Below are 26,343 nucleotides of genomic sequence, written 5' to 3'. Positions count from 1 at the left end.
GTTTCCCATCCTTCAAGGAAACTTGTTGTTCAGCCCTGAAATCAGAGCAAAATGTGGCGCCTGGTGGAGCAAGGGGCTTATTCAAGAGAGGAATCAAAGTAAATAAATACTTAAATCAAAACAGTAGTCAAGCAAATCAGCTCAAGTACATATTTTACTTATTTTAACATCTGAAAGATCCTGGGTTCAAGACCTAAAGGAGACAAAAACCCAGGCTCAGGATGTCCCACGCTATTTCTGGTCTCAAGCCTGGATAAATGGGAGGGTTGCGGAGTTGCATCAGCACGGACATCCGGTATAAAAATTGATATCAAATCAAATGTGGAGATCCATCTCCTGTAGCAACGCCTTGGGAATAAGGGAGCACCTTATCTAAACTCCTAAATAGGATGATATCACCTGAATTCATCACTTACATTACATATCCACCCTCTCTTATACTCATGCCTTCCTATTCCATCTCCACAGCTGCACCATCCGTCCCTGGGCTTCCGTTTTGGTACAGTGAGGGAGAGCAGTGCTGAGGATTACATGAAGAAAAGTTTCCCGGAGATGCACGACTACATGAGACGCTTCAACCAACCCACCACTCCAGAAGGTGTACACATGTTAAAGTAAGAAACAATCAAATCCATGGACACTGTCTGAAATATTGAAAATAACCATTTTTACCCTTTTCCTTTCCTGCTAACCTAAAAAAAAAATCTAGTCACGTTCACATCTCGTATTTGTGGCTTTCTATATTCAGTGGACTTATTTTCTATGCACATTGTGCAAAACAGTTCTACTAATTGCACCAACAATTTGCATGTTACTCGTTCTCTCTCTTAAATATTTATTTTGAATTATTATGAAGAACAAGCTACAAGCTTAATGTAAGTTTTGCTTTGGGGATGATTTCTGCTTTCTTTACACCTGCAGTGCTGTTGTGTGCAACCCATTTATCAGCTTTTTCTTATTAAGAGAACACACTGTTTTGCAAGTGCATGTGACAGAAATATGAAGAAGTGCTCAGTGCTCTAGCCGCATGTATTTAAACCATGCATAATCATGAGCTTTTCCTTATCTAGACACACTTCAGCATAAGGTGTAACCGAGGTAAAAACACATAAATTATATTTCATTAGTCCTTGTAGTTTATAAAGAAAGAAATAATTGGACTTTTTTTTTAATGAGGGATGAATAAGGGTCAGGGGCAGGCTGATGTAGGGAGTGCTGAGAAAAAATTATTCACTCTGATGTCGAATGGGGACAGAAAGCAGATGAAAGCAAGCACAGAAGACAAGTTTATTTTTGTATCGCATTTAATTTACAAAGGAAATTGAAAATGCTTTACATAAATCATTGAAAATGAAAAGAAAGAGCTACAACAAATTGCACTTAAAAAACAAATTTAAGTGATGGGGAAAATAAAAATGAATGGAAAACCGTAAAAAAAAAAAGTCAGTGTGACAGAAAGTAGTTCTGTTCATAAGGTTCATGCAAAGGATGTGGATGAAATAAATGAACCTCATTACAGAAGTTATAAAGATGATCTGAAGGCTGAAAAAAGGTCATACAGAGGAATCCAAGAAATAATCATTCTGAATAACCAGTTAATTAGACTATGTTCACACTCGTCATTCATTATATTAGTTATTCACAAATTATGTTGCTTTTGTATATTTACTTTTTTATTTATTTTACATGTCCTTCACTCCTCCACATCTAGCAAATCTGTTATTTCCGTACCAGCTGGCTTTCCTTAAGCAGTTGAGGATGAACCCACTTTGGTTTCTGGCAGCCTAAACTGTTTTGCCTTCAGCGGTCTTCTGGATTTAGCTTCTCCATCAGATTACCAGCAATCGAGGATGAGAGTGGCAATACATTTAGTATTCGCATTTAGTTTTTGTGGCATCTCATCGCTCATAGTTTTGCTGTTGAATAAAGAAAAGGGCTTATGACAGGAAGATTAAATGTTTGGGCACAAGATTCTGTTTTGAGGCAGGTTTTTAAATTTTACTTTATCATTTTATTTTATGTAAAATCAGATCGTTTTACCACGTTAGACCCCTTAAACATCAAAAACACTAGACTGGATTCACAGGGTACAAAAATAGTAAAAAATAATAATAATAATAATTTTATCCTGCCCATGTACTGTACCAAGCACAACCACAACGACGCACACACTTCTCAGACACAATGCCTACTCCAGAGAGCACCAGCAGAGCTACTGAGATGGTGCATGTGCTGACTTTGTGATTCAAGTGGGAAGATAGAAAGCGCTTGTTCAGAGAAAGAGGATGAGAACAGAAAAGATGAAGGCGGCATTTGTTTGCGTGTGAGGCAAAGCAGAAGTCGAAGTCACAGCAGTGCAGAGAACTGGAGTAAGGCTGTAAAATACTGTGTTGGCAGAACTACTGACCCCAATACTGCAGTCAAATCTTAAAGAAGAAAAATCCCAAGCCTTCTCCTGGAGAGGCACGATACACATGCAGGTGCACACAAACATATAAGCTCAGAGGAAATTGTGCGCACGTGTGCACATACACAAGCTTAGAGCTTACAGTTGTACCTGCTCACTCTCATGCCTATATATTTATAGGCATGCTCAAATACACACACACACACACACACACACACACAACTCTTATTCCAAGGCCGTGCATCGGGTAGCTTCCAACTCTCTTTAGTCCCAAAAGAACTCTCTATCCTCACTTTTCTCCCTGTGCATAGTATTTGACAGGTCTAGACAGAGAAAAACAGACTTTCCTTCTTCCCAGCACTGCAAAGACTTTGTAAAGTCAGCCTGTGTTTAGTGGTAAATGTCCTGAATAACAACAAGTTTCAGGTAATTTGATCAGTCTTGTCTATTTTTCCATTGGACTGACTATATTTGTACACGTCTTCGTTATGCCTTTCAAATCTGAGTTTATTTGTTCATTATTATCACTTTGAAAGTCTCTGCATCGAACGAATATACATATCTGTGTGTAGGTCTATCATTCAGACCCTGTCTGTTGAGCCTTATTTCCTGGAACTAATCCTCTGCCAACCATGGTCAGCAGCACAGGCTGCACACAGAGGAACAGTCTATAATTAAGGGTCAATCAGGGTCAATTGGATCGATATTGCCAGAGTAGGAAAGTCTTCAGCAGTGTGTATAATGCCTTATCAGTCCGCGACAGAGGATGTTGGTTTAGGTAATGATGTATGTGTTTACATAGTGTATTAGAATGCAGTTAATCTTATCCCCTGTATAAATGACACAGTGGCATAACAGCCCTAAATCCAAGGTTCCTGAGCAGGTCTGGAGATTTAGGAATTGTGTGGAAACAGAATCTGATTTGTAAAACCGAAGATTAATCGTCTTCAATTAATGTTACTCTCTCACTTCTTGTGATGTGTGTGTGTGCGTGTGTGTGTTGTTGGTGGTGAAGGACAGATCCTCCTGCCCTGGATGCATTCATCATGGATAAAGCCCTGTTGGACTATGAGGTCTCTATCGATGCAGACTGCAAACTACTTACTGTGGGAAAGCCATTTGCTATTGAAGGTACAGACACTAGCACACACACACACACTTGTTTTTATCACTTGTGAGGGCCCATGGTTGTTGTTTGAAGCCAGTTTTTTAAAAAACAACTTGAAAGGCGTTGAAAAGCACTCATGCATACACATGCACACCCCAAAACTCTATAAAACAGTAACATTTATTCATGTAGTCACACACTTAGAGGTCCACTGAAACAATAATTCAGGTCAGGACTTTAACTCAGGGTTGGGGGATATATTAAAATTTTCTACTGACCTTTGCTAGTCTAGCTCTTTGACTGCTTATAGTATATATCCACAGGATATGTGTGGAAGGCCACACATGAGGTGTGGGCCACATGATCCTGCTCTCCAGAGTCAGTGCTGTGAGGATAGAGTCCTAGCTAATGCATGCATTTTTAAAGGCTCATTCCTCCTTGCTATGCTATCACTGGTCAAGTTGACTGTTCAAGGCAGGTCAAAGTGAATTTAAGGCAATGGGAGACCCATATAGATATAGATATATACAGATTCATTTCAAATGCTGTAGTCAGTCATGTAGTAGCTAAGGAAACAACATGACTGACAGAATAACACGGTGATTCACTGTGTGAACTTATAACGCTCCAGGGTAAAAGTATTCAACCATCTATTATTAACAAGACTGCCCAGTCAGAACACTTTGGACTTTGATGTTTAGACATTCCAAGAACATTTAAAAAACATGTAAAAAAAATCCACTGCCAATCAGAAAATAGCTAATGACCCCCACAGGGGGATATCAGATTCAAGTTCTTGCACACTGCTCCATGAATATGTGGGCTTACGCATGCTTATATCTGAGAGTCTGGCACTGATGTGTGTGCGTGATTCTTTTCTTGGTACACTTTCTTTTTCTGCCCCAAAAACCATAATATTTTCAGAGACGTGCACGGAAAACATGTGCAGCTAAATTTGAATTTTTTTCCCTTCTTTCCGGCATTTTCCTTCTGCACGTGTCACTGAGGTACTGTTGGAAAAGAAGAAATATAACAATAATAGAAGCTTTTAAATATTGTAAATAAGATTTATGTATGCAAAGAAATATATAATATATCTGTTTACAAGGTAAACAGCATTGCCCCTATTTGCAAAAAAGTCTAAAGGGCTTATATCACTCTTTTCTGGAGGGTTTAATACAAGACAAATTACACTGTGTGCTGTAGCCATTGATCATTTATATCAACAATAACTCATGTTTTTTGGCCAAGTAACTGATTACTTTACGTGATTATTATGGCCCCATATACTGGAAAAAGTTGCAACATAAGAAGTTGCATTACTGTAGCAGTAGTAGGAGTTGCAGTGATGTGCACACACACACATATACGCACACACAGGAGTAAATTATAACACTTTTAGAAATAAACGCTGCTGACGACCTGCCGAAAGAAATTATGTCCCAGCGCCAATAAATCTCAGGTTCTGCCGTTCGCCGAGATAAATAAAGCATTCTAGCTATTACAGCAAGTTTTACAGTATTCTAGTCACATGCCGTCTGCACATATACACATTCTGAAGGTGACTTTGAAGTGAAATTTCTGCTAGCGCAACACATTTATTGGATATATCAAACATTTAACCTCTAACCCATTGTAGCTTAGTCACCAGGAGGTTTTTCTTTAGAATTGGCGCTGGGAGCTCACGCATGACCACATATGTTTATTTATGTCCACGCATATTACTGTAGGTGTGCGTTTGTGTGCTGGTGCATGCATTTGTGTATTTGATTCATATCAGACTTCTTTTCTCCTCATATCACTGATACAGGCACAAACAGAAACACAGACGATAAATAGAAGCTAGTACGGGTGCCACCTGGGACCAGACACTATCTTTGATACTATTTCTCTGTCAATCAAAGTGTCACCTCAGAAAGACCCCACTCCCACGTTCCCTACTTCCTCTACAGTCCTTGTTCACTGGAGATTATCTAGTGCTTTCTTCATTGCATTGTACAAAATGAGCCCAGGGACAGCGCTGAGCCATTACTCATGAATGTGAAGAAGGGAAAGCAGGTCTCATTGATATGTAGAGCGTGTCAGTTTGATGACTACTTGATTCACCGTCTACACAAATAAGTCATGCAAAAAATCTACACTTGTTCGAGTAGCTATTTTGCAGGAGTGAGGGAAAGTAGGATGGGGCTAAATAAAGAAAGAACAGGAAATGACACAGACAGGAAACATGAGACAAGTAAAACAAATAAGAGGGAGAAAAGAAAAAAAACACGAGACGGAATAAAAGATTTTAAAAAGTAAGTAAGAACAACAAAAGTAAAGAAATCGGGGGCCAGTGAGTGAGGTGGGAGTTGAGCATAAGAAGGAGATAGAGGGCTTTCATTTGCCCACTGCCAGTTTGCTCCTTTCTGCACAGCTAGTGATAAAAGAGGCAGCCAACAGAGTCTCCTAATCAAGACAAACCTTCACCCCAAGCAGATGGAATGAGGGAGGGGAAGAAAGGACACGGAGTGGAAGAATGGAGCAAAGAAAGAGAGGAAGTGTTATTTTGTCTGTATGTGGATGCAAGCGGGATTTATAGAGCAGTTTGTGGTCAGGAGATACAGAGAGACGCTGGAACTGGGACTGTGGAGTCGCTCCAGGCAAGGTGCTCTGCTGAAATCTTCAGGCTGCTTAAGTGGAGGGAGATGCGGGGGTGTCGCCGTGCGTCTGTTTTCGCTGAGTGCTGTTGGGAGATGTTTACGACAGCCTAGACACACCCCATTAATAATATTGCCACTGAACACGCAGCCACTAGCTGCCCGCACGCATGTGTGTGTATGGGGTTGGTGTGCATGCGGAGCATGTGTCCCTGCGTGCATAAGTGGTCTGCACAAGCTCAGTCAAGCAGAACAAAGCACGTCTGAAGATCAAAACGAGGATGGCAAAGGATCCTGTTGGCGGGGTGAAAGTATTGTTGGTCGGGCAGCTCACGTCTGACGAGAGTGACGTACAGACACGTTTTTGTGTGTGTAGTTGTGTGTGACGTGTGCGCGTGAGTGCAGAAATGTGGCAGAGTCTGAAACAAAATTAAGCATTACTGACTTGATTACGTGATTAGTAGAAATGGGCAACTGTTGTGATTAATTAATAATAATTCAGCTTGATGTCTTATTTTATGTGACAGCAGTTTTTAGATTAAAGATGTCATCTTCTGAAATATTTAGAGGACTAGCTTAACAGGGTTTTTTTTTTGTTTGTTTGTTTGGTTTTGGGGGGGGGGTGTTATTGAAGAAGAGATTAATCAAGAAAAATAATCATGAATATATATTTGATCCAACCCTATAACTGTGGATTTGGTTCACACATAGACACAAACCTTAAGAATCTTTTATCCAACCTGAAAAGATTAATATTTGATTGAATCCAGTTTTGCCCTCTTTCAAAAGCTAGAAATTCATGCCTCCTAGCCCCAGTCAATAACAAAAAATATTTTTAATTTGGAATTCAGTGAAATAAAAACTCGCACACACCATGAGATCAACAGGTATAAATAAGCAGAAGCTTCAGCAAACATCCATTCATCATCTTCTACTTATCAAAAGTTGAGTTGTGGTTGGAGCAGGCTAAGCAGGATATTCCTAATGTCCTTCTCCCCAGCAACACTTTCCATTTCCTCCTGGAGCATTCCTCCCAATCCAGATGAGATATATAATCTATCCTGTGGGTTGTGGGTCTACCCTGGGATCTCATCCCACTTGGATATGTGCAGAAACACTGCAGAGGGAGGCACCCAGGAGGCATCCTAACCAGATGCCTAAACGGCTTCAACTGGCTCCTTTTAACACAGAGGGGCAGCAGTTCTACTTCAAGCTCCCCAGCCTATCTTTGAACTCATACACCCTTCAGAGGAAACTCATTACCCAGATCTCATGACCATCAGTGAGGTCTGAAATCTAGATGGACTGGTAAATTGAAAGCTTCACCTCTTAGCTCAGCATTCTCTTTACTACAACAGTCCCAAAACAACCACAAAGATGCTGGATTAATCCGCTGGTCCACCTCACATTCCACCTTCCCATCACTCATGAATAAGATCCCAGGATAGTTGAACTCCCCTTTCTGCTTCTCTCACCAGAACCCATTTTCCAGCAGAGAAACATGACCTCAGACTTTGAAAACCAGCAATATTTAAAGTGTCTGAAAACCTGTTTTCTCAGTTAGCTATTTAAAATCGAGTTAAATACAGAAATAGCTGAAGTTCGAAATGTGCTGGTTGTTTCTTTTAAAAATTGCCCCTGCTGCTTTTACCTGCACATCTCTTACCAATTTGAAGAAACAAAATTACAGATTAAAGCTGAAAGTGAAAGTGTCACTTGAAGGTCACATACCCATGCACCAAACAGGATTTTTCTCATATTTTAAGAGGTTGGTGGGATAACACATGCTATTTATGTTGCCTAGGAGATGCTGCTGAAAAACTAAATTGATGCAACCACTCTCACAGAAGCACCTGAGTTTGTAACTGCCTAACTCATGCAGGGTTACACAAGGTTATACATTTATTTAGAGAGTGCACATTTCACGTTTTGCTTGGAGAGTAGGGCGTATTTAAAACTTTTTTATTAAATTACTGTATCTCCAAAAAACTGAAGTAAAAGTACATTAAAAAAACATGAAATAGGGAGCATGCTCTTTGATGTTTAATGTAACACAAGTCAAATTTACAGCAAATCCATTTGTTTTTCTTCAGTGAAATTTTAGGTTGCGTTTTTAGACTTTATATAAATGATGGCTGTAGGCACCATGACATTGGCTATTGTTTGGAAGCTTCAACTTTAGCACCTTGGTCACAGTTTTTCTCTATTTTACTCATTTGGATCATCTATTACTTCACCTTGATATATATTTTATAATATTCCTCCAACTGTACTTTAAATTTCCTTCTTAGTAGCTTTCACACAATTGGAAAAACTACACCTACAAAGTAGCAAGAAAACCCACCTGTGCACAAAAAAATATGTGCTTTACTTTTCAAACAGTAACTAATGTAAGAGTAAAACACCTGCAAATAGTCAAACCTCAATAACAGCAATGAATGTAGGCAATGAGCCATGAAAGTGACTTATTACAGCCCATACTCACTAATAAGCTGGTGTGCTTAGGGGAACATGAACCCAATATTAAATGCACTTTTTACAAAAAATGTAACTGTAAAGTTTGAACAGATCATCTGTGTTTTTGAAATAAGCTGAGCTTTTTACAAACCCAGTGCTTTTAAGTAAAACTCGACGGGCACCGGTGTGTCTTTGAGTGTGTGGGGGGATTTGAGTGACAGTGAAAATGCGAACGTCTGGGGGAAAGAATCAAAACAAATGACAAGTGACTGCCCACTTGCATTTCAGTATTTGACTGAGTGCTCTAAAGAATTGTGGATGGAGATATGCTGATGACAGAAAAATGCTCTCTGTCTGCTTGAAAGAAAAAAAAAAGCATGAGGAGCGAGACATACAGAGACAAAGCAGTGGACTCGGGAGAGGAGCCGAGAGATAAAGAGAAGAATGAACTGAAGCAGAAATTGAACGAAAGCGAAGGGATGACAGAGATAAAGAGTGGACTAACAGAGGAAGAGACCAGCAGCAATGGTGGGAGAGAAAAGACATTGGATGGGGAAAGAGAAAGGATGAGGGGGGAAGAGAAGACGAAAGGAAGAAGAATGAGAAAGGAAGGGTCGGTAAAGGAAGGAAAGAGCAAAGGGATGGAGGCTTTGGCAGTCTTTGTCATGTAGGAAGCAGAGTGTGACAGCTACGTGAACCTTCGCTATTCTCTGTTTCTGTCCACAACCCCCATCGGGCTCATACACCTTGACAGCCCCATAACACACATACACACACATAAACACACTGACAAACAGCTGCCAAGTCTGAGCCAGCCACACACACACAGAGAGACACACACAAAACCCCTGTTGGTATGACTGTGTCTGTGACTGCAGTACAGATGAAATGAAACAAACAATCCCTGGAGGTTTGGTATAGCAATAAATTTTAAAGAGGGTCTTCTCTTTTGAGTCAAAGCTGAGGAACACATTTCTTTCACTTTTCACCTGTAGAAATAGTGGTCGTAATGCAAAACAGATCCCTTTTGAGTAAGTTGTGAAGGGCAGAGAGGCAATCCTCTCCAGCTATTAAACAACACTTGAATGTGCTGCTATAGAAATTAAAGCAATAAACACTGGTGGAAGATTGTACTTAAATGTGTGACTTAATTAAAAATATTAGAGTTATATAATTTTATTGCCGTAACTACTCTGTATTTTATTGCTTTGTCTGCTCTCATTATTCCAACTGCTGCTGGTGGTGTTTTAAGCAAAAGGGGAAACTTCTAAGGCATTACCAAACAATTGATGATGATGAAGAAGAAACAATTTCTATAAATAAAAAACAGATTAATATTTAATGCACTACAATAATGATTTGCATTACTGGCTGCATAATTAGATAGACCTTTTAAGCTATCAGTTTCACATCTGTGACATTTAACTCTAGTTGAACTGTACTGTACACCCCTTGGTTTGTCTAAAAAAACAAAGCCGCGAGGATGTGTAAAAGAATGAATATAACTACAATCATGCAGTCATTAAAAATTGTACAAACACAACAAATCACATTAAACCTCGGGAAGTAGTAAGAGGGTAATAAAAAACAGAATAATTTGTGTTTATGCAAAAAAAAATAACACATTTAATGGAGTATCTTACAACCATTTAAAGGTGCAGTTAGTAATTTTTATTTAGGTTATTTAATAGGAAAAAAGATATTATGCTCACAAATATACTTAGATTAGTGTGTAATTACATCTCCCAACAAACTGATGCTGTCTCAAGTGTGTACATGTGCGTGTGCATGTACATGTCTATGCATAGGAATAGTAGTGGTAGAATAGTTATGTTAAGCTATATAGTTTATGTCTTGGATATTTCCACAACCATATCCATAATCACATACTGTGTATGCTACCGTTGTATATAGTGTATTATCTTACTTATTTTTATTTGCTTGTATTTTATTTGTATTTTTTGTATTTTCCTTCTGATATCTGTACCTGAGCTGAGCTAACGCAAAAATTTTCCAGGCGTGGGATCAATAAAGTCTTATCTTATCTTATCTTATCTTATCTTATCTTATCTTATCAAATAAACTTTTAAAAAAAACACATATAGTAGGAGCAGGTACGGGTTTGTGGAAGCCACCATTTTCCTCATTAAATTTAAACGCAGCAGCCAAAAAGGACATGTCCCTTCCAACTAATCGTATTTGATGGAATAAGTCTTTTTTTTTTTTTTTACTTAATGTGGCTAGAGACCACCTTTATAAATAGTACACCAAAGGCAAAGAAGAGCAGATTAGACATGCAACCATTTCTGGACAGATGACAAGAGCTGGCTATACAACAACAGCTGGTTTTAAGCTAGCATTATGCCAGCTAATATTAGGTTTGAGTGTCCAAAAAGTCCACTAACAGTAGCTACGAGCAGCAAGAACAGCAGTCTTACTGACAGAAAAGTTCAGCATATCCTCAGTTCACCTCAGTATCCTTGTCATCGGTCAGAATGAGCGTCTCTGACTCATATTGGACTCATGCTGGACTCCTGTCACAAGGTTTTACAGTTTCCAACAGAGTGAATAAAGGTGGATGCTTCTCATCCGGCATTGGCAGCTGAGGTAAACAGAGGATAGACAGCCTGCACAGTCAAGGAACAAATCTAGGGTTGATCCAGATTCGGTCCAGACAGCAGTACAAATACACTGGCTAGTCTCAGCCCAGCTCTTATGCCGTACAGTCTGTGCACAGTCTAAGTTTGTCCTAATATAGCTGGGATAATGCACTCAAATTGGGCAAGGTAAGAAAACAGAACCTCAGTTAACACCAATCTGCAATCTATTGACATCTAGTGGTGACATTTTTACACACAGTAACTTTAATTAGATAATTAAGATGATTTGGCATAAAAAGAAAAACAGAGGATATTACTTTCTACTCTATCTAGGACATGACTATTGAAACGGTGCATGGGAAAATACTTGACAAAATAGGATTTTGGCGTCTGTGGTAAATAGTATCTAAAAATTCAGAGAATCCAGAAATAAGGCTGAAAGGGATAAGGCTGAAACTAGTAATGAATGGCCGTGATCTTCGAACTCTGAGGCAGCACTGCATTTAAAACAGGCACCATTCTGAAGTGGAAATCGCTGGGTGATGAATGACCACTGAGCAGATGGATTCAAATGGCAGAGGCAGACTATGGTGCAGACCAACCATTCGGTGAGTCATTCACCCCAAACAATTTACAATTCATAGACATGAAAACATGGTGTGGCTGAGGATCACCTTTGGACTCCACCAGTATCAGCGTACATGAATGTTGGTACTGTCAAATTTAAAATTAGCTCTTTTTTTTATAAAATAAAATGAACAAAATGAATTTCTTTTGTTTCAATATTTGAAACAATATTTGAAACTAAATTAACTAAAGATAAGGTGCAAATTATTTGCAAATGATTGCATCTATTGTTTTCATATTCTACAGAACATTTCAACTTTGTTTTGGCAGCATTCTGAAACATAACAATGACTGCATCAGTATATAGCATGTAATGGGCAAAAGATTTGTACTATACAAAGGTCTCAGACTACCCCTCAATTCTTATGATTTTGCTAGGGAAAAAAGAAATGGTGATGAAGTGTGCAAAAATAAGTGGAAACATAGTATATCAGTATATAAGGCAGAAACAGAGTTGGCGCAATTCTTATGAGCTTGGATGTCAGTATTTGGTATGACCACCTTTCTTCTTCAACACAGCGTGAACTCTCTCAGGCCAGCTTGTCATATCTTTAGGTAGTCCTCAGGAATAGTTCCCCAGGCTTCTTGAAGGACATTCACGCTCTTCTTTGGATGTCAGCTGCCTTTTTTTTTATTCTCTGTCAAGATGATCCCACGCTGCTTTAATACTGTTGAGGGCTGGGCTCTAAGGAGGCCAGTCTATGACTGATAGTGTTCCATTATGTGTTTTTCTAGCCAGGTATGCTTTTACTGCAATGACAGTGAGATCATTGACATGCTGAAAAAATTAAGCCGTTGCCAGTCAAGTTCTTTTCAGATGCTAGTGCATGATGGATCAAAATCTGACTGAACTTTTTTTTGTTCATAATTCCATCAGTTTTGACAAGATCTCCACTGGCCAGAGCTGTGGAAAAGTCCTTGGAATTGAGGGTGTTATGCACACTCATGCGTGTGTGTGCATGAGCACAGCTGGGGGTGAAGTGTACTAGAAACCTCATAGTATCTTCCAACTATAAGGTATCTTAAGACACAGCAGTCAAAACCTTTATGTATCTATTTTTTGCATTTGGCATGATGCATCCCCAGCACCCCTACTTCCCGCAGCCTTGCCACTGGCTGAAATTTTACCCCAAATCATAACGGAAGCTGCTCCATGTTTTACCTCTTTCCTGACCTCGTGGAATCATATTGACAATGATCTAAACCCGAGATTTCAAATTTCTTTTTTCCCTGTTTCCATTTCTTAAGAATGTCTTCTTCACAGCCTCCCTTCCACTGAGACCATTTCTGGAGAGGCTTTTACAGACAGTACATGGATCAACTGATTAACCAGATGCATCAGTCAGTTCTTTACTGGAATTTTTCCTATTTCTTGAGGAAATGACTTTCAGATAGTATTCATGTGTTGTAGTTACCCCCTTTTTTGTCCTCCACTTGTCCAATTTCCTTTTATGCTTGAATGATTTGTAAGTCAGTGTTAAGTGGCTTAACAATCAAACAAAATTCATCTGAAAATGTCCAGATACAAGGGTTGGAGTGAAAATGAGTCAAAGAAAACCTGAAGAAATATGTTCTACACCAGTTTAAAAATATATATTCTGGCTCCTTGTTAGCAAAATATAAAGACATGAAGGATGACTTAAGAGTCTTCCACAGAAGTGTATGAAAAAGCAGTCTAAAACTATACCTGATCTTGACATTTTGTATATTTAATCAGATAAAAAAAAAAGACATACTTTTATTTATTCTGTATTTTTTTCACTTCAAGATGTTTTTTCTTCACCATCCATGATGTGAAAGTGAAAAGTACTTATTAATACTGTCAAGAAAGTGATGCGATAACTACCTCCGACAGAAAGCTACACTTACATAATTAGAAAGGAACACTATCATCAGAGCTACCCGCTGTGGCGACCCCTCGTGAATAAGGGAGCAGCTAAGGTAGCTTTCTTTCTTTTTTAGTGTCACCAGAAGAACGGATTCATAAAAGGGCTATAATATCAGTATGGTATCAATTTCCTGTGCACATGGAGTGGAACCAACCTTTGTTTGGCCTTTCAACAAAATAAGGTCTTGTATCTGTAACTGGAGGGTGTGAATGTGAAGTGAGCCCAGAGTGGGTGATCAGCATCAGGCTTTGAAAAGTGTTTTGCAGCTAGTAGCTCTGGTGAGGCTTGGTGAGAGGAAGGTGTTTTATTTTTTACAGAATCTGTAAGTCTAGTTCCAGATTTAGAACGATTGTGCTCACTTTAAAGTATATTTCAAACAGGATATGCAAATGGCGTAAAACCTATAAAAACCTCTAAAGTAATATGCTATAGTGTTATAAATCTTATTTCTACAGTGGAGCACAATGTAGTGAAATTTAAGGGAGAAAAGGCTAAAGCAGAAATGAAATGGAAAAAAGACACCATTAACATTCATTTAGAGGGGCAAGAGAAGGGAGTTTGATGCACAAGTGAAGAATAATAACACAAGAAGTTAACTTTGACATTTTCACATCTACTACATTTACTCCTCACAGCAGAACCAGAAGTCCAAGATGTTGTGTTGGACCAAGACCTCATAAAGGGAATTTCATTTACATAAAAGTAATTTACAAGACAATAGTTCATCACCACGGTCTGAGCACTGCCATGTGACTGTAACCAAATGGAATCTCACCGACATAAGAAGCAGTCAGGTAAAATATGTATATTTGCATACTTTCCACTGAAGGAACTCTAAAGGGTGGAGTCAGATTTGATCTCACTCCATTCCTTAAGCTGGGATCAGACTACTTGGTATCAGCCTTAAAATGGCCTGACTCACAGAGAATGGGGTGGAGTTGGAGCATTTGGAATGGAAATGAGTATCAGATGTGACATATACAATTTGTCTAGAATGCCTTATAAGGTCTCAAGAGGCAGACCTAACTATTTTCATTATCATAAATAGAATAAAAAATCCAAAGAATCATACATGTTTCTAAAACTGACTTTCCAAACAGCTGCAAACTCCATTCTGAGTTATGTTGGCGAGAAGCACATTTTCTCTCCAGCAACGTAGCTTTCGACTTACAAGACTGATGAAGACTGTGTAAGCAAGTAAAGTAGACTGTGGAGATATAATCTTAAATTTCTTTCCTTTCCACTCTCATGTTGTTAGGGTTTGTCACCAGAACCACTTTGTTACATAGAAAAATCTCATACCATGTCACACAGGTATATTTATTTCAGCAGCAAAGAAGGGGACAGAACACGTGCATTCATCCTCCTGATAAAAACATGAAAAGAAAGAAACACCACACCATTACTCATTGAAGAAGCCTCTAATAAGGCTGGGTATTTGTTAAATCCACCAAAATATGATTATGAATTATGAGTTAATACAGCTCCGCCAGATGGGAAAAGGAGGAAGAGTTCCAACACGAGGATGTTTTTTCTTTCTCAAAATGTCTGAAAACCAAGTTCTAAGGCACTGCTGAGAATTTAGAAAGGTTGTTCCCAGTTTACTAACTACTCTCAGAATAAGAAGAAAATAATTTTATCTTAAATCAGCCTCGATTCTCGCTCCATAAGCTCATCACTGATGCGTTTTTGACATGTTTTGAAATCACAGGAAGTTTTGAACATATGCGGAAATCTTTCTGAAACACATCTAAGTTACTGAGATAAAATCATTAATCATCTATGCGCATTTAAGCAGGTTTCTTCCCCAAACTCAAGACACAGAAGCAGACTGATATCAGACAGAGCTGCCAGCTTGTTACACTCTGACCCTGAAGTCTGAAACCAAACAAACATAAAAGAGTAGAAAAGACTAAATCGTGTCTCAGCGGGGATGATATTAAATTAGAACATTTAAGAATAATTATTTGAAACCCTGATGGTTGGCAGCTCTTTCTGCATCTAAAACAAGCACTAGTAGGGAAAATTAATTGAATGGGAACTTTAAAAAGGAAAGACTAATGAAGAACAACTGCTACATTTTCCTGAAGGTCACACGGGTCATGAAAGACCACTTGGTTGTGTGTCTTGATCACCTATTGCTATACCTCTAGGAATAACATCTAATCTTTTCTATGCTTTAGATCTGATTAGAGTTTGTAGTTATAAACTTCTTGGGCAATATCGAAAGAAGCTTCAAATAACGCAATACTTGAAGTTGATCCACTGTGTGTTCTGTAATACAACCTCCAACAGCTTTAGCTGGGGGGGGGTTTCCACTTTTATACAGAGCTGTTGTCCAGGTGAATCTTGGGACACTGTATTTGCACTCTATAGGTGGAAATACTTTGCCAGAAAACATAGTTTATTTATGATTCAATCTGAAGACTGTAAACCGTAAATCTTCTTTTTCCAGAGGCCATCTGCCCTTTGGCAAAGTGCAACTGTCTGACTTTGGTTTTACTGCAAAAAAAAAAACACCGAGTTAGACACTATATTCCTGAGGCATGACTGTAGCTCTCAGGTTGGTTACCTTTAGCACACGTATTTACATCTGTGTCTGTGTCCTCTTTCAGGCTATGGTATTGGCCTTCCCCAGGGTTCTCCTCTAACCCGTAATGTGTCAGAGTTCGTCAGTCGCTACAAGTCTGACGGTTTCATGGACATGCTACACGACAAATGGTATAAGGTTGTACCCTGCGGAAAGAGAGTCTTTGCAGTCACTGAGGTAAGTCATCCGTGGGAGTGTGTGTTCATGAATTGTGTACGTGTGTTGTGTGTTAAGCAAAGCCTTCTGCTGCTGTACTTCTATAAATGAGTCTCCCTTTGGGACACAGACTGGATTGCCTGCCAGCTAGGCACACATACACTGACAGACAATTTCACACACACACACACACACAAACAAAGACATACAATCACATAAACTCGGGCCTATTTACTGACCTTAACCAGAGTTACAGGCACGCACTGTCTGAGTGTCGATTCTTATTTGTATCGTGTGGGTGCTACCGTACTCTGAGTTCTTGCCCTCCCTTTTACTTGCACTCCTTTTAAAGGACTGGAAATCTCTAGACAGAGCAAAATGTCCGTATCTACATCTCTTGTTTGCGAATCGAGAAGCTATTCAACTCCCTTTGGCCATCTCTTTTAAATCCCACTTCAAAGTTAAACCATAATATAGCAACAAATGCAATTATGCAGTCATAGGTTTCTCCAGTGAAACGAAAACCTTAACTTCACCCTGCATCGGAAAGCTATTACTGTTCATCCCATTTGAAGCGCAGAGAGCTGGCTACTTTCTAACAATGTAGGCGTTGGTGTGAACCTGCCCTCTGGATTAGGAGCAAAAGGAGGTCAGTGTTGTCACTGATGAATTTGTGGTGTCAGCATGGGGCTAATTGCCATCGGAGACAGTGCAGAAATGAGTCGGGTGGAGGAAACATGATTAGAGAGCATTGCTCTTGTCCCTGCCTCTTCCTCTTCCTCCAGGCCGATGAATGCCTCATACGAGATAGACATTATGTCAGGGTGGGTTTAGGCAAATCAAATAGGGAAAAGCTGCTCTTCAATTAACCATCGTCTCTTTTTACCATCTCTGTACTAACTGCTGTTTCTTCCTATTACTCTCTTTTATGCCTCCCCCATATTCTCTGCTGTCGCGCTGCTCTACACCCTTTTCTTTCCAAAAATGTCTTTTACGCTGTTGTCCTCTTCTCTTGACTAATATTCTTATGGGCTTACACGGCCAAACTAGATACACAACAGCAGAATATCAAGTGCTCGTTTACAAAAAGTGGCCTAAATGGTAATTATGTAAATATAAATCATCAATCTCTGTATTTTCCTCTCTGTCGGCTTAAGTCTTCAGTAATCTGTGTCACTCCCCCAACTTCTCCCTCACTCTCTTTCTTTCATGCTCTCTTTCTGTCACCGCCCCCTCAGACTCTACAGATGGGAATCCAGCATTTCTCAGGCCTGTTCGTGTTGTTATGCATGGGGGTAGGTGGAGCCTTGCTGACCTTGGCAGGTGAACACACTTTCTATCACCTGGTCATCCCTCGCCTCCGGCGTAGCCACACACTTCAGTACTGGCTGCACACCAGCCAGGTGAGTAAACATAAGGCCACACCATCTTTCATGCTAGCAAGACATGCCATGCACTTGAGCACAAAGAGTTATGCTCAGACATTTAAAACTCACATGATCTCTCGTGCACACCAAAGACACGCATAGGAGCACAGTCAAAGGCTATATGCATGTGTGCTCATATGTATATTGCTGTTGGTGAGACATCCTTACCCCCTGGAGCTCACACTTTTCTTGCAGATAACCAACGCCCTCTACTGGTTACAAATTAAAAAGTCAACAATTAGACTAAATGTTCCTAAAGCTGAATTGTCTGTGATAGCAGACATATTCAATTAAACATGTCTTTCCATTAAGTTAATTACATTAATTAATACAAATTAGGTTCTTGAATAGTCAATTTGTAAGTAAAAAGTTAATAAATCGTACCACTGGCAGTGTTTTATTAATTGATTTATAAAGACACATTATGCATTCGTGCCTTTGTTTGTTTAGCCTTTTCTCAGACAGATGAAGAGACAGATCGTTATATGAAGCTATTTATACAGATTTCATCTGCAAAATAATTTTAAATATTCGTTATTTTACATAAAATTCAAATATGTTATATTTTCTTCACAAAGTCAGTGTATAAATGTGAATTGCAGGAAGTTTCTGACAGCAAATGTGTGTTTGTGACAACATCCACCAAAGAAACAACAAATTGAATATTTAAAGGTCATATTTTGTTTTTTTTATGAGGCTCTGGCCATTACCAAATGAGGTGCCAGTGGCAACATTTTTTGAGTGAATAATGGAACTAGCAGTGTAAATATCAAGACTGCTCATATTGCTCATATTCGTTTGCTACATCTCTCTAAAAGGGCAACCACTCGCGGGCAGCCTCTAGCATTCATCACAAAAGAAGCTCCGCTATGAGGCGTTGGCATCTGTGTCAGACCCTCAATATTATTCTTATCTTTAGAATAAGCCTCATTTCCCACAGGAAATATTAAAGCATAGTCACACTTTAAAGTTGTTTTTTTGATCATGCTAACCTAAGCATTTTGATACTTAAATGAAAAAGGCCTCAAGCAACTGACGCGTTAACTTTAAGCAGAAAGGAACCGTCTCTCACTGAATTGCAATTATTAGAGTAAATTATTCAAAAGTGCACTATAGCAGGAACGGCTGTCACAGATGTTCTCTGCAGCTGGATAGAATAATAACCCTTGCAAATTCATCTCTCCTGATTTATTTCAAATCTGATGGCGTCCAGATTCCATGTTACTAATCATCTTCTCTGCTTGCAGAAAATTCACAGAGCTCTGCACACCACATATGAGGATGTTGGAAAGGAAATGGCCGGCCTTGATCAAAAGTAATGAATTCACTAAGTGATTAATGCACCACTATGTTGTCTATTTTCTTCTGTTTGTGTGTTTAACAGATGTCACTTTGTTGTTGGAAGCGCAAAAACTGATTATTTTACTTCATAAAAATAAAAAAAGAGAGCGTGACTTTTTGTTTTTGGGAGGCAAATGTTTATTTGTTTTCTTGCTTTAAGTTGGATAATAACAATAATATGAAGCAGCAAGCTAAAAATAAAGCCATAAAGACTGGAAATGGAGAGAAACGGCTAGGCAGACTCTGTCCAAATGCAATAAAATCTACTTACCAGCACCTCTCAGCAAAGCTCAGTAATTAAAGCCGTTATATCTTGTTTAATCTGAGCTTGGCAGCTGCTGACAATTTCATATGTACAGTCTAGAGTCTTATCAATCTCATCATCTAACCCTCTGCTAGAAAATGAATAAGCATATTTTGCCCAAACGTCAAACTATTTTTTTCTTAAATAATCATATTAGAAGCAGGTTAGACCCTTCGTGCTACTGTGGCAGATTATTACATTTCTATGACTTGATAACAAAATTAATTGTGAAGGAGATTTTTTTTTTGTGAAAGTCCTGTAATGGGTTTAAATCTTTTATTTAATTTAAAAAAGAAGCCCTAACAGATAAATTATAATTGAGACAAAAGATGTAGTGTTTAGTCAGATAATATCACTACACTCTACATTTGGTTTACTGGGTATAATTATCCTACATTATATATAAAAGTCCTTGCATTGCAGTACAGCATATCTCATTCTGTGTATTCCCTTTGCTGTGATCTTTCTCTCTTTCACCAGCCCCTCTTGTATCTCGGAGAACTGCACCCTACACAGGAAACAGCATCAGCCTCCTCCACCATCCCCTCCCACGTCAGCTGGGGACACGGGCAACTCCTCACCATCCAATGAACCCAAGGAGAAACGCGTGCACTTTGACCTGGAAACACTTCACAGCTACCGCCTGCGCACACACACTGCCTCAGTGCGTGGCAGGCCTGGGATGGTTGGCCGTCCTGGACTTGGCCTCGGAGGGTTGGGGCTTGGCAACCTGGGGAGTTTTACTTCTCCTCCACAGATTAGCCTCCATGTCAACGGGGGCCCTGTCTCGACTCTGGCTTCCACAGGTTTGGTGCTGTCTCCCATGGGAACCAGAGGTGCTCAGACCAGCTTATGGGAAGGGGAGCTCCAGGAGTTGCAGGCAAAGATCGAGATATTCCGCACCCAGCTGAGAGAGGCTCTGGCTAGGAGAGCTGAGATCCAGAGCAGTCTGGAGAGAGAGAGGAGTGGACTGGTACGCAGGGATACTAGTCTTGATAGGGACAGGGACAGACAGAGGATACAAACTATTAATACAGACAGAAGTAGCTCCACTCAGCCCAGGCTCCCTGACAGAGACAGGACCAGCCAGCTGCAAACCCTGAATAATCAGCAGACTGGGTGGGCTAACCAGTCAGGTGGGCCTGGGACTGTGGAGCATGGGAGAAGCAGCCAGTTAAACACAGTTAACAGTTTGGACAGAGGCAGAGCCAACCAAGTGCGCCCTGTTAATACTTTGACAGGAGAAAGGACTGTCCAGTCGCGCACGTCCACTAGTTTGGAGCGAAGTCGAGCCAACCAACAAGGTGCTGGAAATACAACTATCCAAACACGGAATACTTCTAGCCTGGACAGACAGAAGGCTAACCTATCACGTGCACTGAACACTTTGGAGAGGACAAATGCTAACCAGTCGACTGTAAGCAGTGAGACTTGATTAACTCCTGACCTGTAGGACTGCAACAGGGTTAGTGAGGTATTGCTTGCATAGCCGCGGGAAGATGGCTTTATTGGTATGGGTTACATTTATGTGGCGTTTGCTGAACTATAACAGTACGTGTTTACTCACAATGTTACTTACTGCAACCTAATAATTTTCATGCTGAGAATTATTTCCACACTTACTTAAAAATGCAACTAAAAATATTTTTCTGCAAGTGAAGAGCTGATGTCATCCATGAAATATTAATGTAATATTTGTAATATTTAAATAAAAAGCAGAACATAACCCCATTAATATCCCGACATACCAGATCCGACAAACTGAAATGGGAATCCAGAAACCACGGTGCTTACTGTGGAAAACAGTAGGTCACATGAGGAATCGCTGTAGGAACTATAATAAATCAAAAATGTGGTGTGTTGTGCTGGCTGAAAAGGCCTACAAGCACATATGGATAATTGCAAAAGCACAGAAAAATCACAATTAACTTTAACAAAATTGAATGAATCCACATACACATCCAATACATAAGATAAGAAAAAGAAACAAATTAGCATATTTCAATTAACCAATATAATAATTTCCTAAAATTATGAATGATGAAAATAAAAGTGTTGCACAGTCCCAAAACAATTCTCTTTTGGAGCAACAATCCAGATCCCATGAAACTGAAGCAAGCCTTACGTGCATTGACGCTTTGCATCTTTGCTTATGTTGTTCTGCAGTAGATATAACCAACGAGTCAAATACTCTTTTTGGATATTTTTATATGCTTCTCTCCTGTTACAATACGTCACTTTGTGAGATGGTAATTCTCCTCTGCTAGTAACTTTAAAAAGACAAACTGTTTTTGAATTTGCAATAATTTGAAAATCTGCAGAGTGAAATAGTTTAAAGCCATTAAACCCAACTATCCTGAAAAGTTTAGTTAAAAAAAGGTGACTTTCCCCTGACCCAGTGATTAAACGACATAAGGGATTTCAGCTTCAGCTTCAGCAAAGCTTGTACCACAAATATTAGCTCTTAAGGCCACGGAAGGTCTATTAAAAAGATGCAGTCAGGACAATGCGGGTTCTAGTGTTGTGTTTTTCTAGTTTGGCCAATGCTAGAGCTATTCATCTCAGCCTCTGCTGAGTGTTTAGCATCTTTTTTTATAAGCTGCCTCACGTGACTACACCACCTTTATAAAAGTGCAATACTAAATCAAAAACCCCTTTAATTTTCTGAATCGTGTGTCTGGGGTATGGGTTTGGAATAAATATATCCACTATTTTTCATTACTAAAACAATCATGTAAAAAACACTGAGTGTGGATTGCAATTTACTCAGTACCTACAGATCTGATAGGTGAGATTTCATCTTTTTAACATATCTTTGAAATAGATGTATGCTTTTACACATTTTCTTCTCCACTTTTTTTCTATAACGTAAATTAAGTTCCATGCTTTAAATCAGCCATTGGGAGCTACGAAGATCTGAGGTTCTTCAGAAACTGGCTGCATGTGGGACTCGCTTTCAGTTACTCAGTCCACCACTGGATGGCACTGAATCCCTGCTTCCTGCGGCTATGGACACTGGCGAGTGTGTGGATTCAGGTTTTATTCCAGCAAAATGACAAACAGATGAATTTAAGCAATTAACTTCTGAAGAAACAATGGCAGACAGAAACTGAATATTGCCATGCAGTTCTCATGGAGAGCAGAGGATCTGGGAAATAAGGTTTTACGAACTCGCTCCAGCACTATACAATGTAACGACACCTAACTGTATTGGGATAGTCAGTCTTGTGTGTCTCTCAGTTCTTTAAGCAAGCACTGGGGATGTGACAGCAAGTTTAAGAAAAAATTGATAGCAGTGAAAGTTAACATGGCTGATGATGGTACTGATGTACATTTAAATTTTTCAAAATCTGGTGTGGTGTGAAGTGGTTGTGTTCACATCCCATGGTGTCTATGAGGAAAAAAAACATTTTAAATCTTTATTGAGAAAGAGCTTGTTGTACTGGATATTTAAAGAAATACTTTTAAAGTTACCCGTCATAAAAATTATATAGGGCATATTATTGAATTTTACCATAAATGGTCATTCTCATGTTTTGAAATAAACATTTATATACTTATTTTTCTGGCATTATTTCATATTTTGAATGGAAACAAAGGATAGCAAAAAATGTCGAGCTTTTCTTATTATTTAAGGACAGGAAACAGCAGTAAACACTGTAAGCAAGTTACTTTAATGGATTTGAACTTAGTCAACCGTATTTAACTGTTTTTATTATTTAATGCTTTTTACAGATAAAGCTGCTTCGTCCTGTCACAAGTGTCAAAGCGATTAAAAAGTTCAGAACCAAAAATGTTAATAAAAAAAAAATTTGTAATCAGGAAACAGCATTTTCTCTAAAGGTGTAAGAGCATAGCAGCACATCAGACTCAACATGTGTTTCCTACCAATTCGTTTTATTTTAGAACAACTATCCAGTGTGAGTAAGCATGACCCAGTGAATGATTAGCAGGTTCTTAAAGGATTGTTGGTCTGTTTGGCATCAGTTATGGACAAAAAATAAGTAGAATCCTATATATATTGTTACTTTTTGGACAGTTTTTACTGACCAAAATTTTTATCTCAGAGGACTTTTTATACCCTTTAGTTTAATGGTCAGGAGATCCATCTTTCTTTCTGTACTGATAGTCTGGGCTGTCTGCCACTGTGGTAAACAAAGCAGTAAACCTGCACTCTTTCCTTTTAATGTGCCACAGTGTTCCCAGTCCTCCATTAAACAATGACGTTTTGAGGTGTATCTGGTCTCTTGACAGAACTGTTAAAATGTTAGTAGCAGAAGGCCATTTTAGTCACAACAACAAATGCATTAAGAAGAACGAACACTGACAGCATAGAACTGCAGAGTCAAAGTCAAGCTGCAGAATATATCTGTTCTATCAAACTAACTGAACAAATCCTAACCACTGTGCCTCTGCTATAGCAAATTATTACCATGGAGCACTTAAGCATTTGATTTGTGTGAGAATTGTGGGTGATTATGATTTTTGGCTTGTCGAAATGTTGATAAAATGTGAACACTTTGTAAGCCCTCAATCAATATCCTTATCACATTTTAACATGCTGGAGCCAATAACACAGTGAAATCCTCCTCTTATCTGCCACGAGCCCTATCAAAGTAAAGTGCAGTCTGGAAACACAAAAGGAGCACAGAATCAATGGTATCACAACCTAATAGACTTGTCAAACAAATGCCAGGGTTCCTGAGGCTACTCAAGTAAAGGTTTAAGCACTACTTCACCTCGGGGTATAATGGCTTTGTTTAACTTGTCATGTAATGACAGCTCTTAGCCACACAGTGGCACTTGAAGCTGTCCCTAAGCACAAGAGCATAGACTGTGGAGTGGCATTACCTGCACAGAATGACTTACCACTGAGGACATTATGTTGACAGTGTGACAGAGACATGCACTTATTTACTTTTGGGAAAAGAAAAGCCACCTTCAGTGAGAGTGCATCCTATATTATGTGATTATCTCTGCATTCCCATGTTCATTTGCTAGTCAGCCAAACATCAACCACCCCATGAAGTGCCGGCCTATAACATGCCAAAACAAATCACTGTTTCAGATTTCTCTATTGATTGTCTTTCAAATTACAAGGGAACACAATCAGAGCTATATTAATATTCTTTTAAAATCCTGTTTGCTATTTGAGACTGAAAATTGAGTGCTTATATGAAACCTGACCCTTAGTGAAGCCAAAGCTGATATTGATACCACAACTGTGTAACACAGAAGAGCAATAACAACTTGTGTGTTGGTTGAAGGAGATGATAGATAGATGGATGGGGGCAGGCGCTGATTTAGTTCCACTACGTCAACCACGCTGGATAAAGTGAAGATCAATCTTTCATTTTCTGCACTCACATGGTTGGATTCTCCCTTATAATAAAATAAGCATGGCCTCTGTGTCAGGTGTCTTCACAGCACGCAGGGTAAGCTGAATAGGTTGTTTAAAAAAATCAATCAGAATCGAGTTGTAAAGTTGGGGTTTGCATGGATGGATGGGTAAATGTGCTGGCATGCAATGATAGAATTAATATCTTTCATGTGCACTTGATCAACATGAAAGTCTGCATTTACTGTATTAACATGTGTATGCTATGTGCGCACTGCAAGAAGCTCTGTGCATGCATTAGCCATGTAAACATGTGCTGCAAGTCTGGGTCTGGATGTGCACATACATGTTTGTATCTGAACAGAGATGGTTGCCCTTTCGCTCAGACGAAATAATTGGGTCACATGTGTGAACACCAGTCGAGGAAAATTTTAATCAAACTTAAGAATCCCCATTGTACATTCCCTCCAGCAATCAATTACCATCCAACTGGGGTAAATGGTAAGGAGTGCTGATAGCGCACTAACTCCACTAGAGAAAATGCAATTGTGGTGATGTGTGGCTTTCACAACTTCTATAACTGTGTTCATAATTATCAAAATTCACCACCTTGAGAAAAGTGTAAGTGTCTGTGGGAAGCAGAAAAGAGCGTTCAAGCACCTCCACCCCCCCTCCTTTTAGTGCTTTGTGTAGTGGGTAAATAGGAGCCAGAGAGTGTGAGTGATGAGTTTATTAGCTCCTGCCAGCTGTGACCAGCCCTTGGGTATTATTGGTGGGTTGGTTGCATGGTTTGTGTGCGATGCTGTTTAGGTGGGGGCTTCAGGCAGGGCAGGGGGGAACAGGAGGGGCGCAGGGGATGGAGGCGGAGACGGGGGAGTACCCCATGAGAACCAGAGAAACTCCCTGGCAACTGGAGACAGGATAAACACTAAATGGGGCGCCCCCATTCATCTAGCACCAAGCAGTGTCACACAGCCAAATGACAGAGATTGAGAGAGAAGGGGTGAGTGGAGGGGGTGCAAATATCTGAATGAGTGTAAAGCCACTGGAGGCTGGTCAGCAGGAGACTTCCTGAACTGCACCTACTCAAATTAGTCTGCCACGATATTAACATATGGGACGCCAGTGTCCCTGAATGTATCACACTTAATTATTGACCTGCCAGACGTGGAATAAAATATTTTTTTTCTTTAAATTAGGAAAGGTGTGTGGGTGCTGTGGGTGTGGATGGTTAAGTTCAGTTTTCACTTCCACTGAGAACTGATAACCGTGAGAGCAGAAGACTACAGATCTCTTAGAGAGCATCTTTTGCAAGCACGTGTGCCACCGACACAACACATGCACGCACGTGTGTACGCACAGCCGAGTCTTTGATGTTAATTGCCGCAATGTCATTCATGATGAGTCAGTAAACCAGAGGTGTCGGTAGAGCTATCACAAAGTGCGTGAGCGCGTGTTCA

At 39.5% G+C, this 26,343-nt stretch overlaps 1 protein-coding gene across 1 annotated transcript in view; it reads left to right on the top strand.

Moving 5' to 3' along the window:
- The window catches only part of grin3ba (glutamate receptor, ionotropic, N-methyl-D-aspartate 3Ba), an 83,866-nt gene extending 60,761 nt beyond the window's left edge, over positions 1–23,105 (top strand). The window contains exons 7-12 of the mRNA XM_005926027.3: positions 469–614; positions 3,423–3,538; positions 16,343–16,494; positions 17,712–17,876; positions 19,148–19,215; positions 20,026–23,105. Coding sequence (XP_005926089.1) covers positions 469–614; positions 3,423–3,538; positions 16,343–16,494; positions 17,712–17,876; positions 19,148–19,215; positions 20,026–20,980 — 1,602 coding nt within the window. The 3' untranslated portion in view covers positions 20,981–23,105. The remainder of the gene's footprint in view (positions 1–468; positions 615–3,422; positions 3,539–16,342; positions 16,495–17,711; positions 17,877–19,147; positions 19,216–20,025) is intronic.
- Positions 23,106–26,343: the final 3,238 nt, after the last annotated feature.

Source organism: Haplochromis burtoni, unplaced genomic scaffold (genome assembly GCF_018398535.1).
Source record: "Haplochromis burtoni strain Fernald_Lab_line unplaced genomic scaffold, NCSU_Asbu1 Contig_85, whole genome shotgun sequence".
In the NCBI taxonomy this organism is placed as follows: Eukaryota; Metazoa; Chordata; class Actinopteri; order Cichliformes; family Cichlidae; genus Haplochromis; species Haplochromis burtoni.
This window is presented reverse-complemented; position numbering and strand designations above follow the sequence as displayed.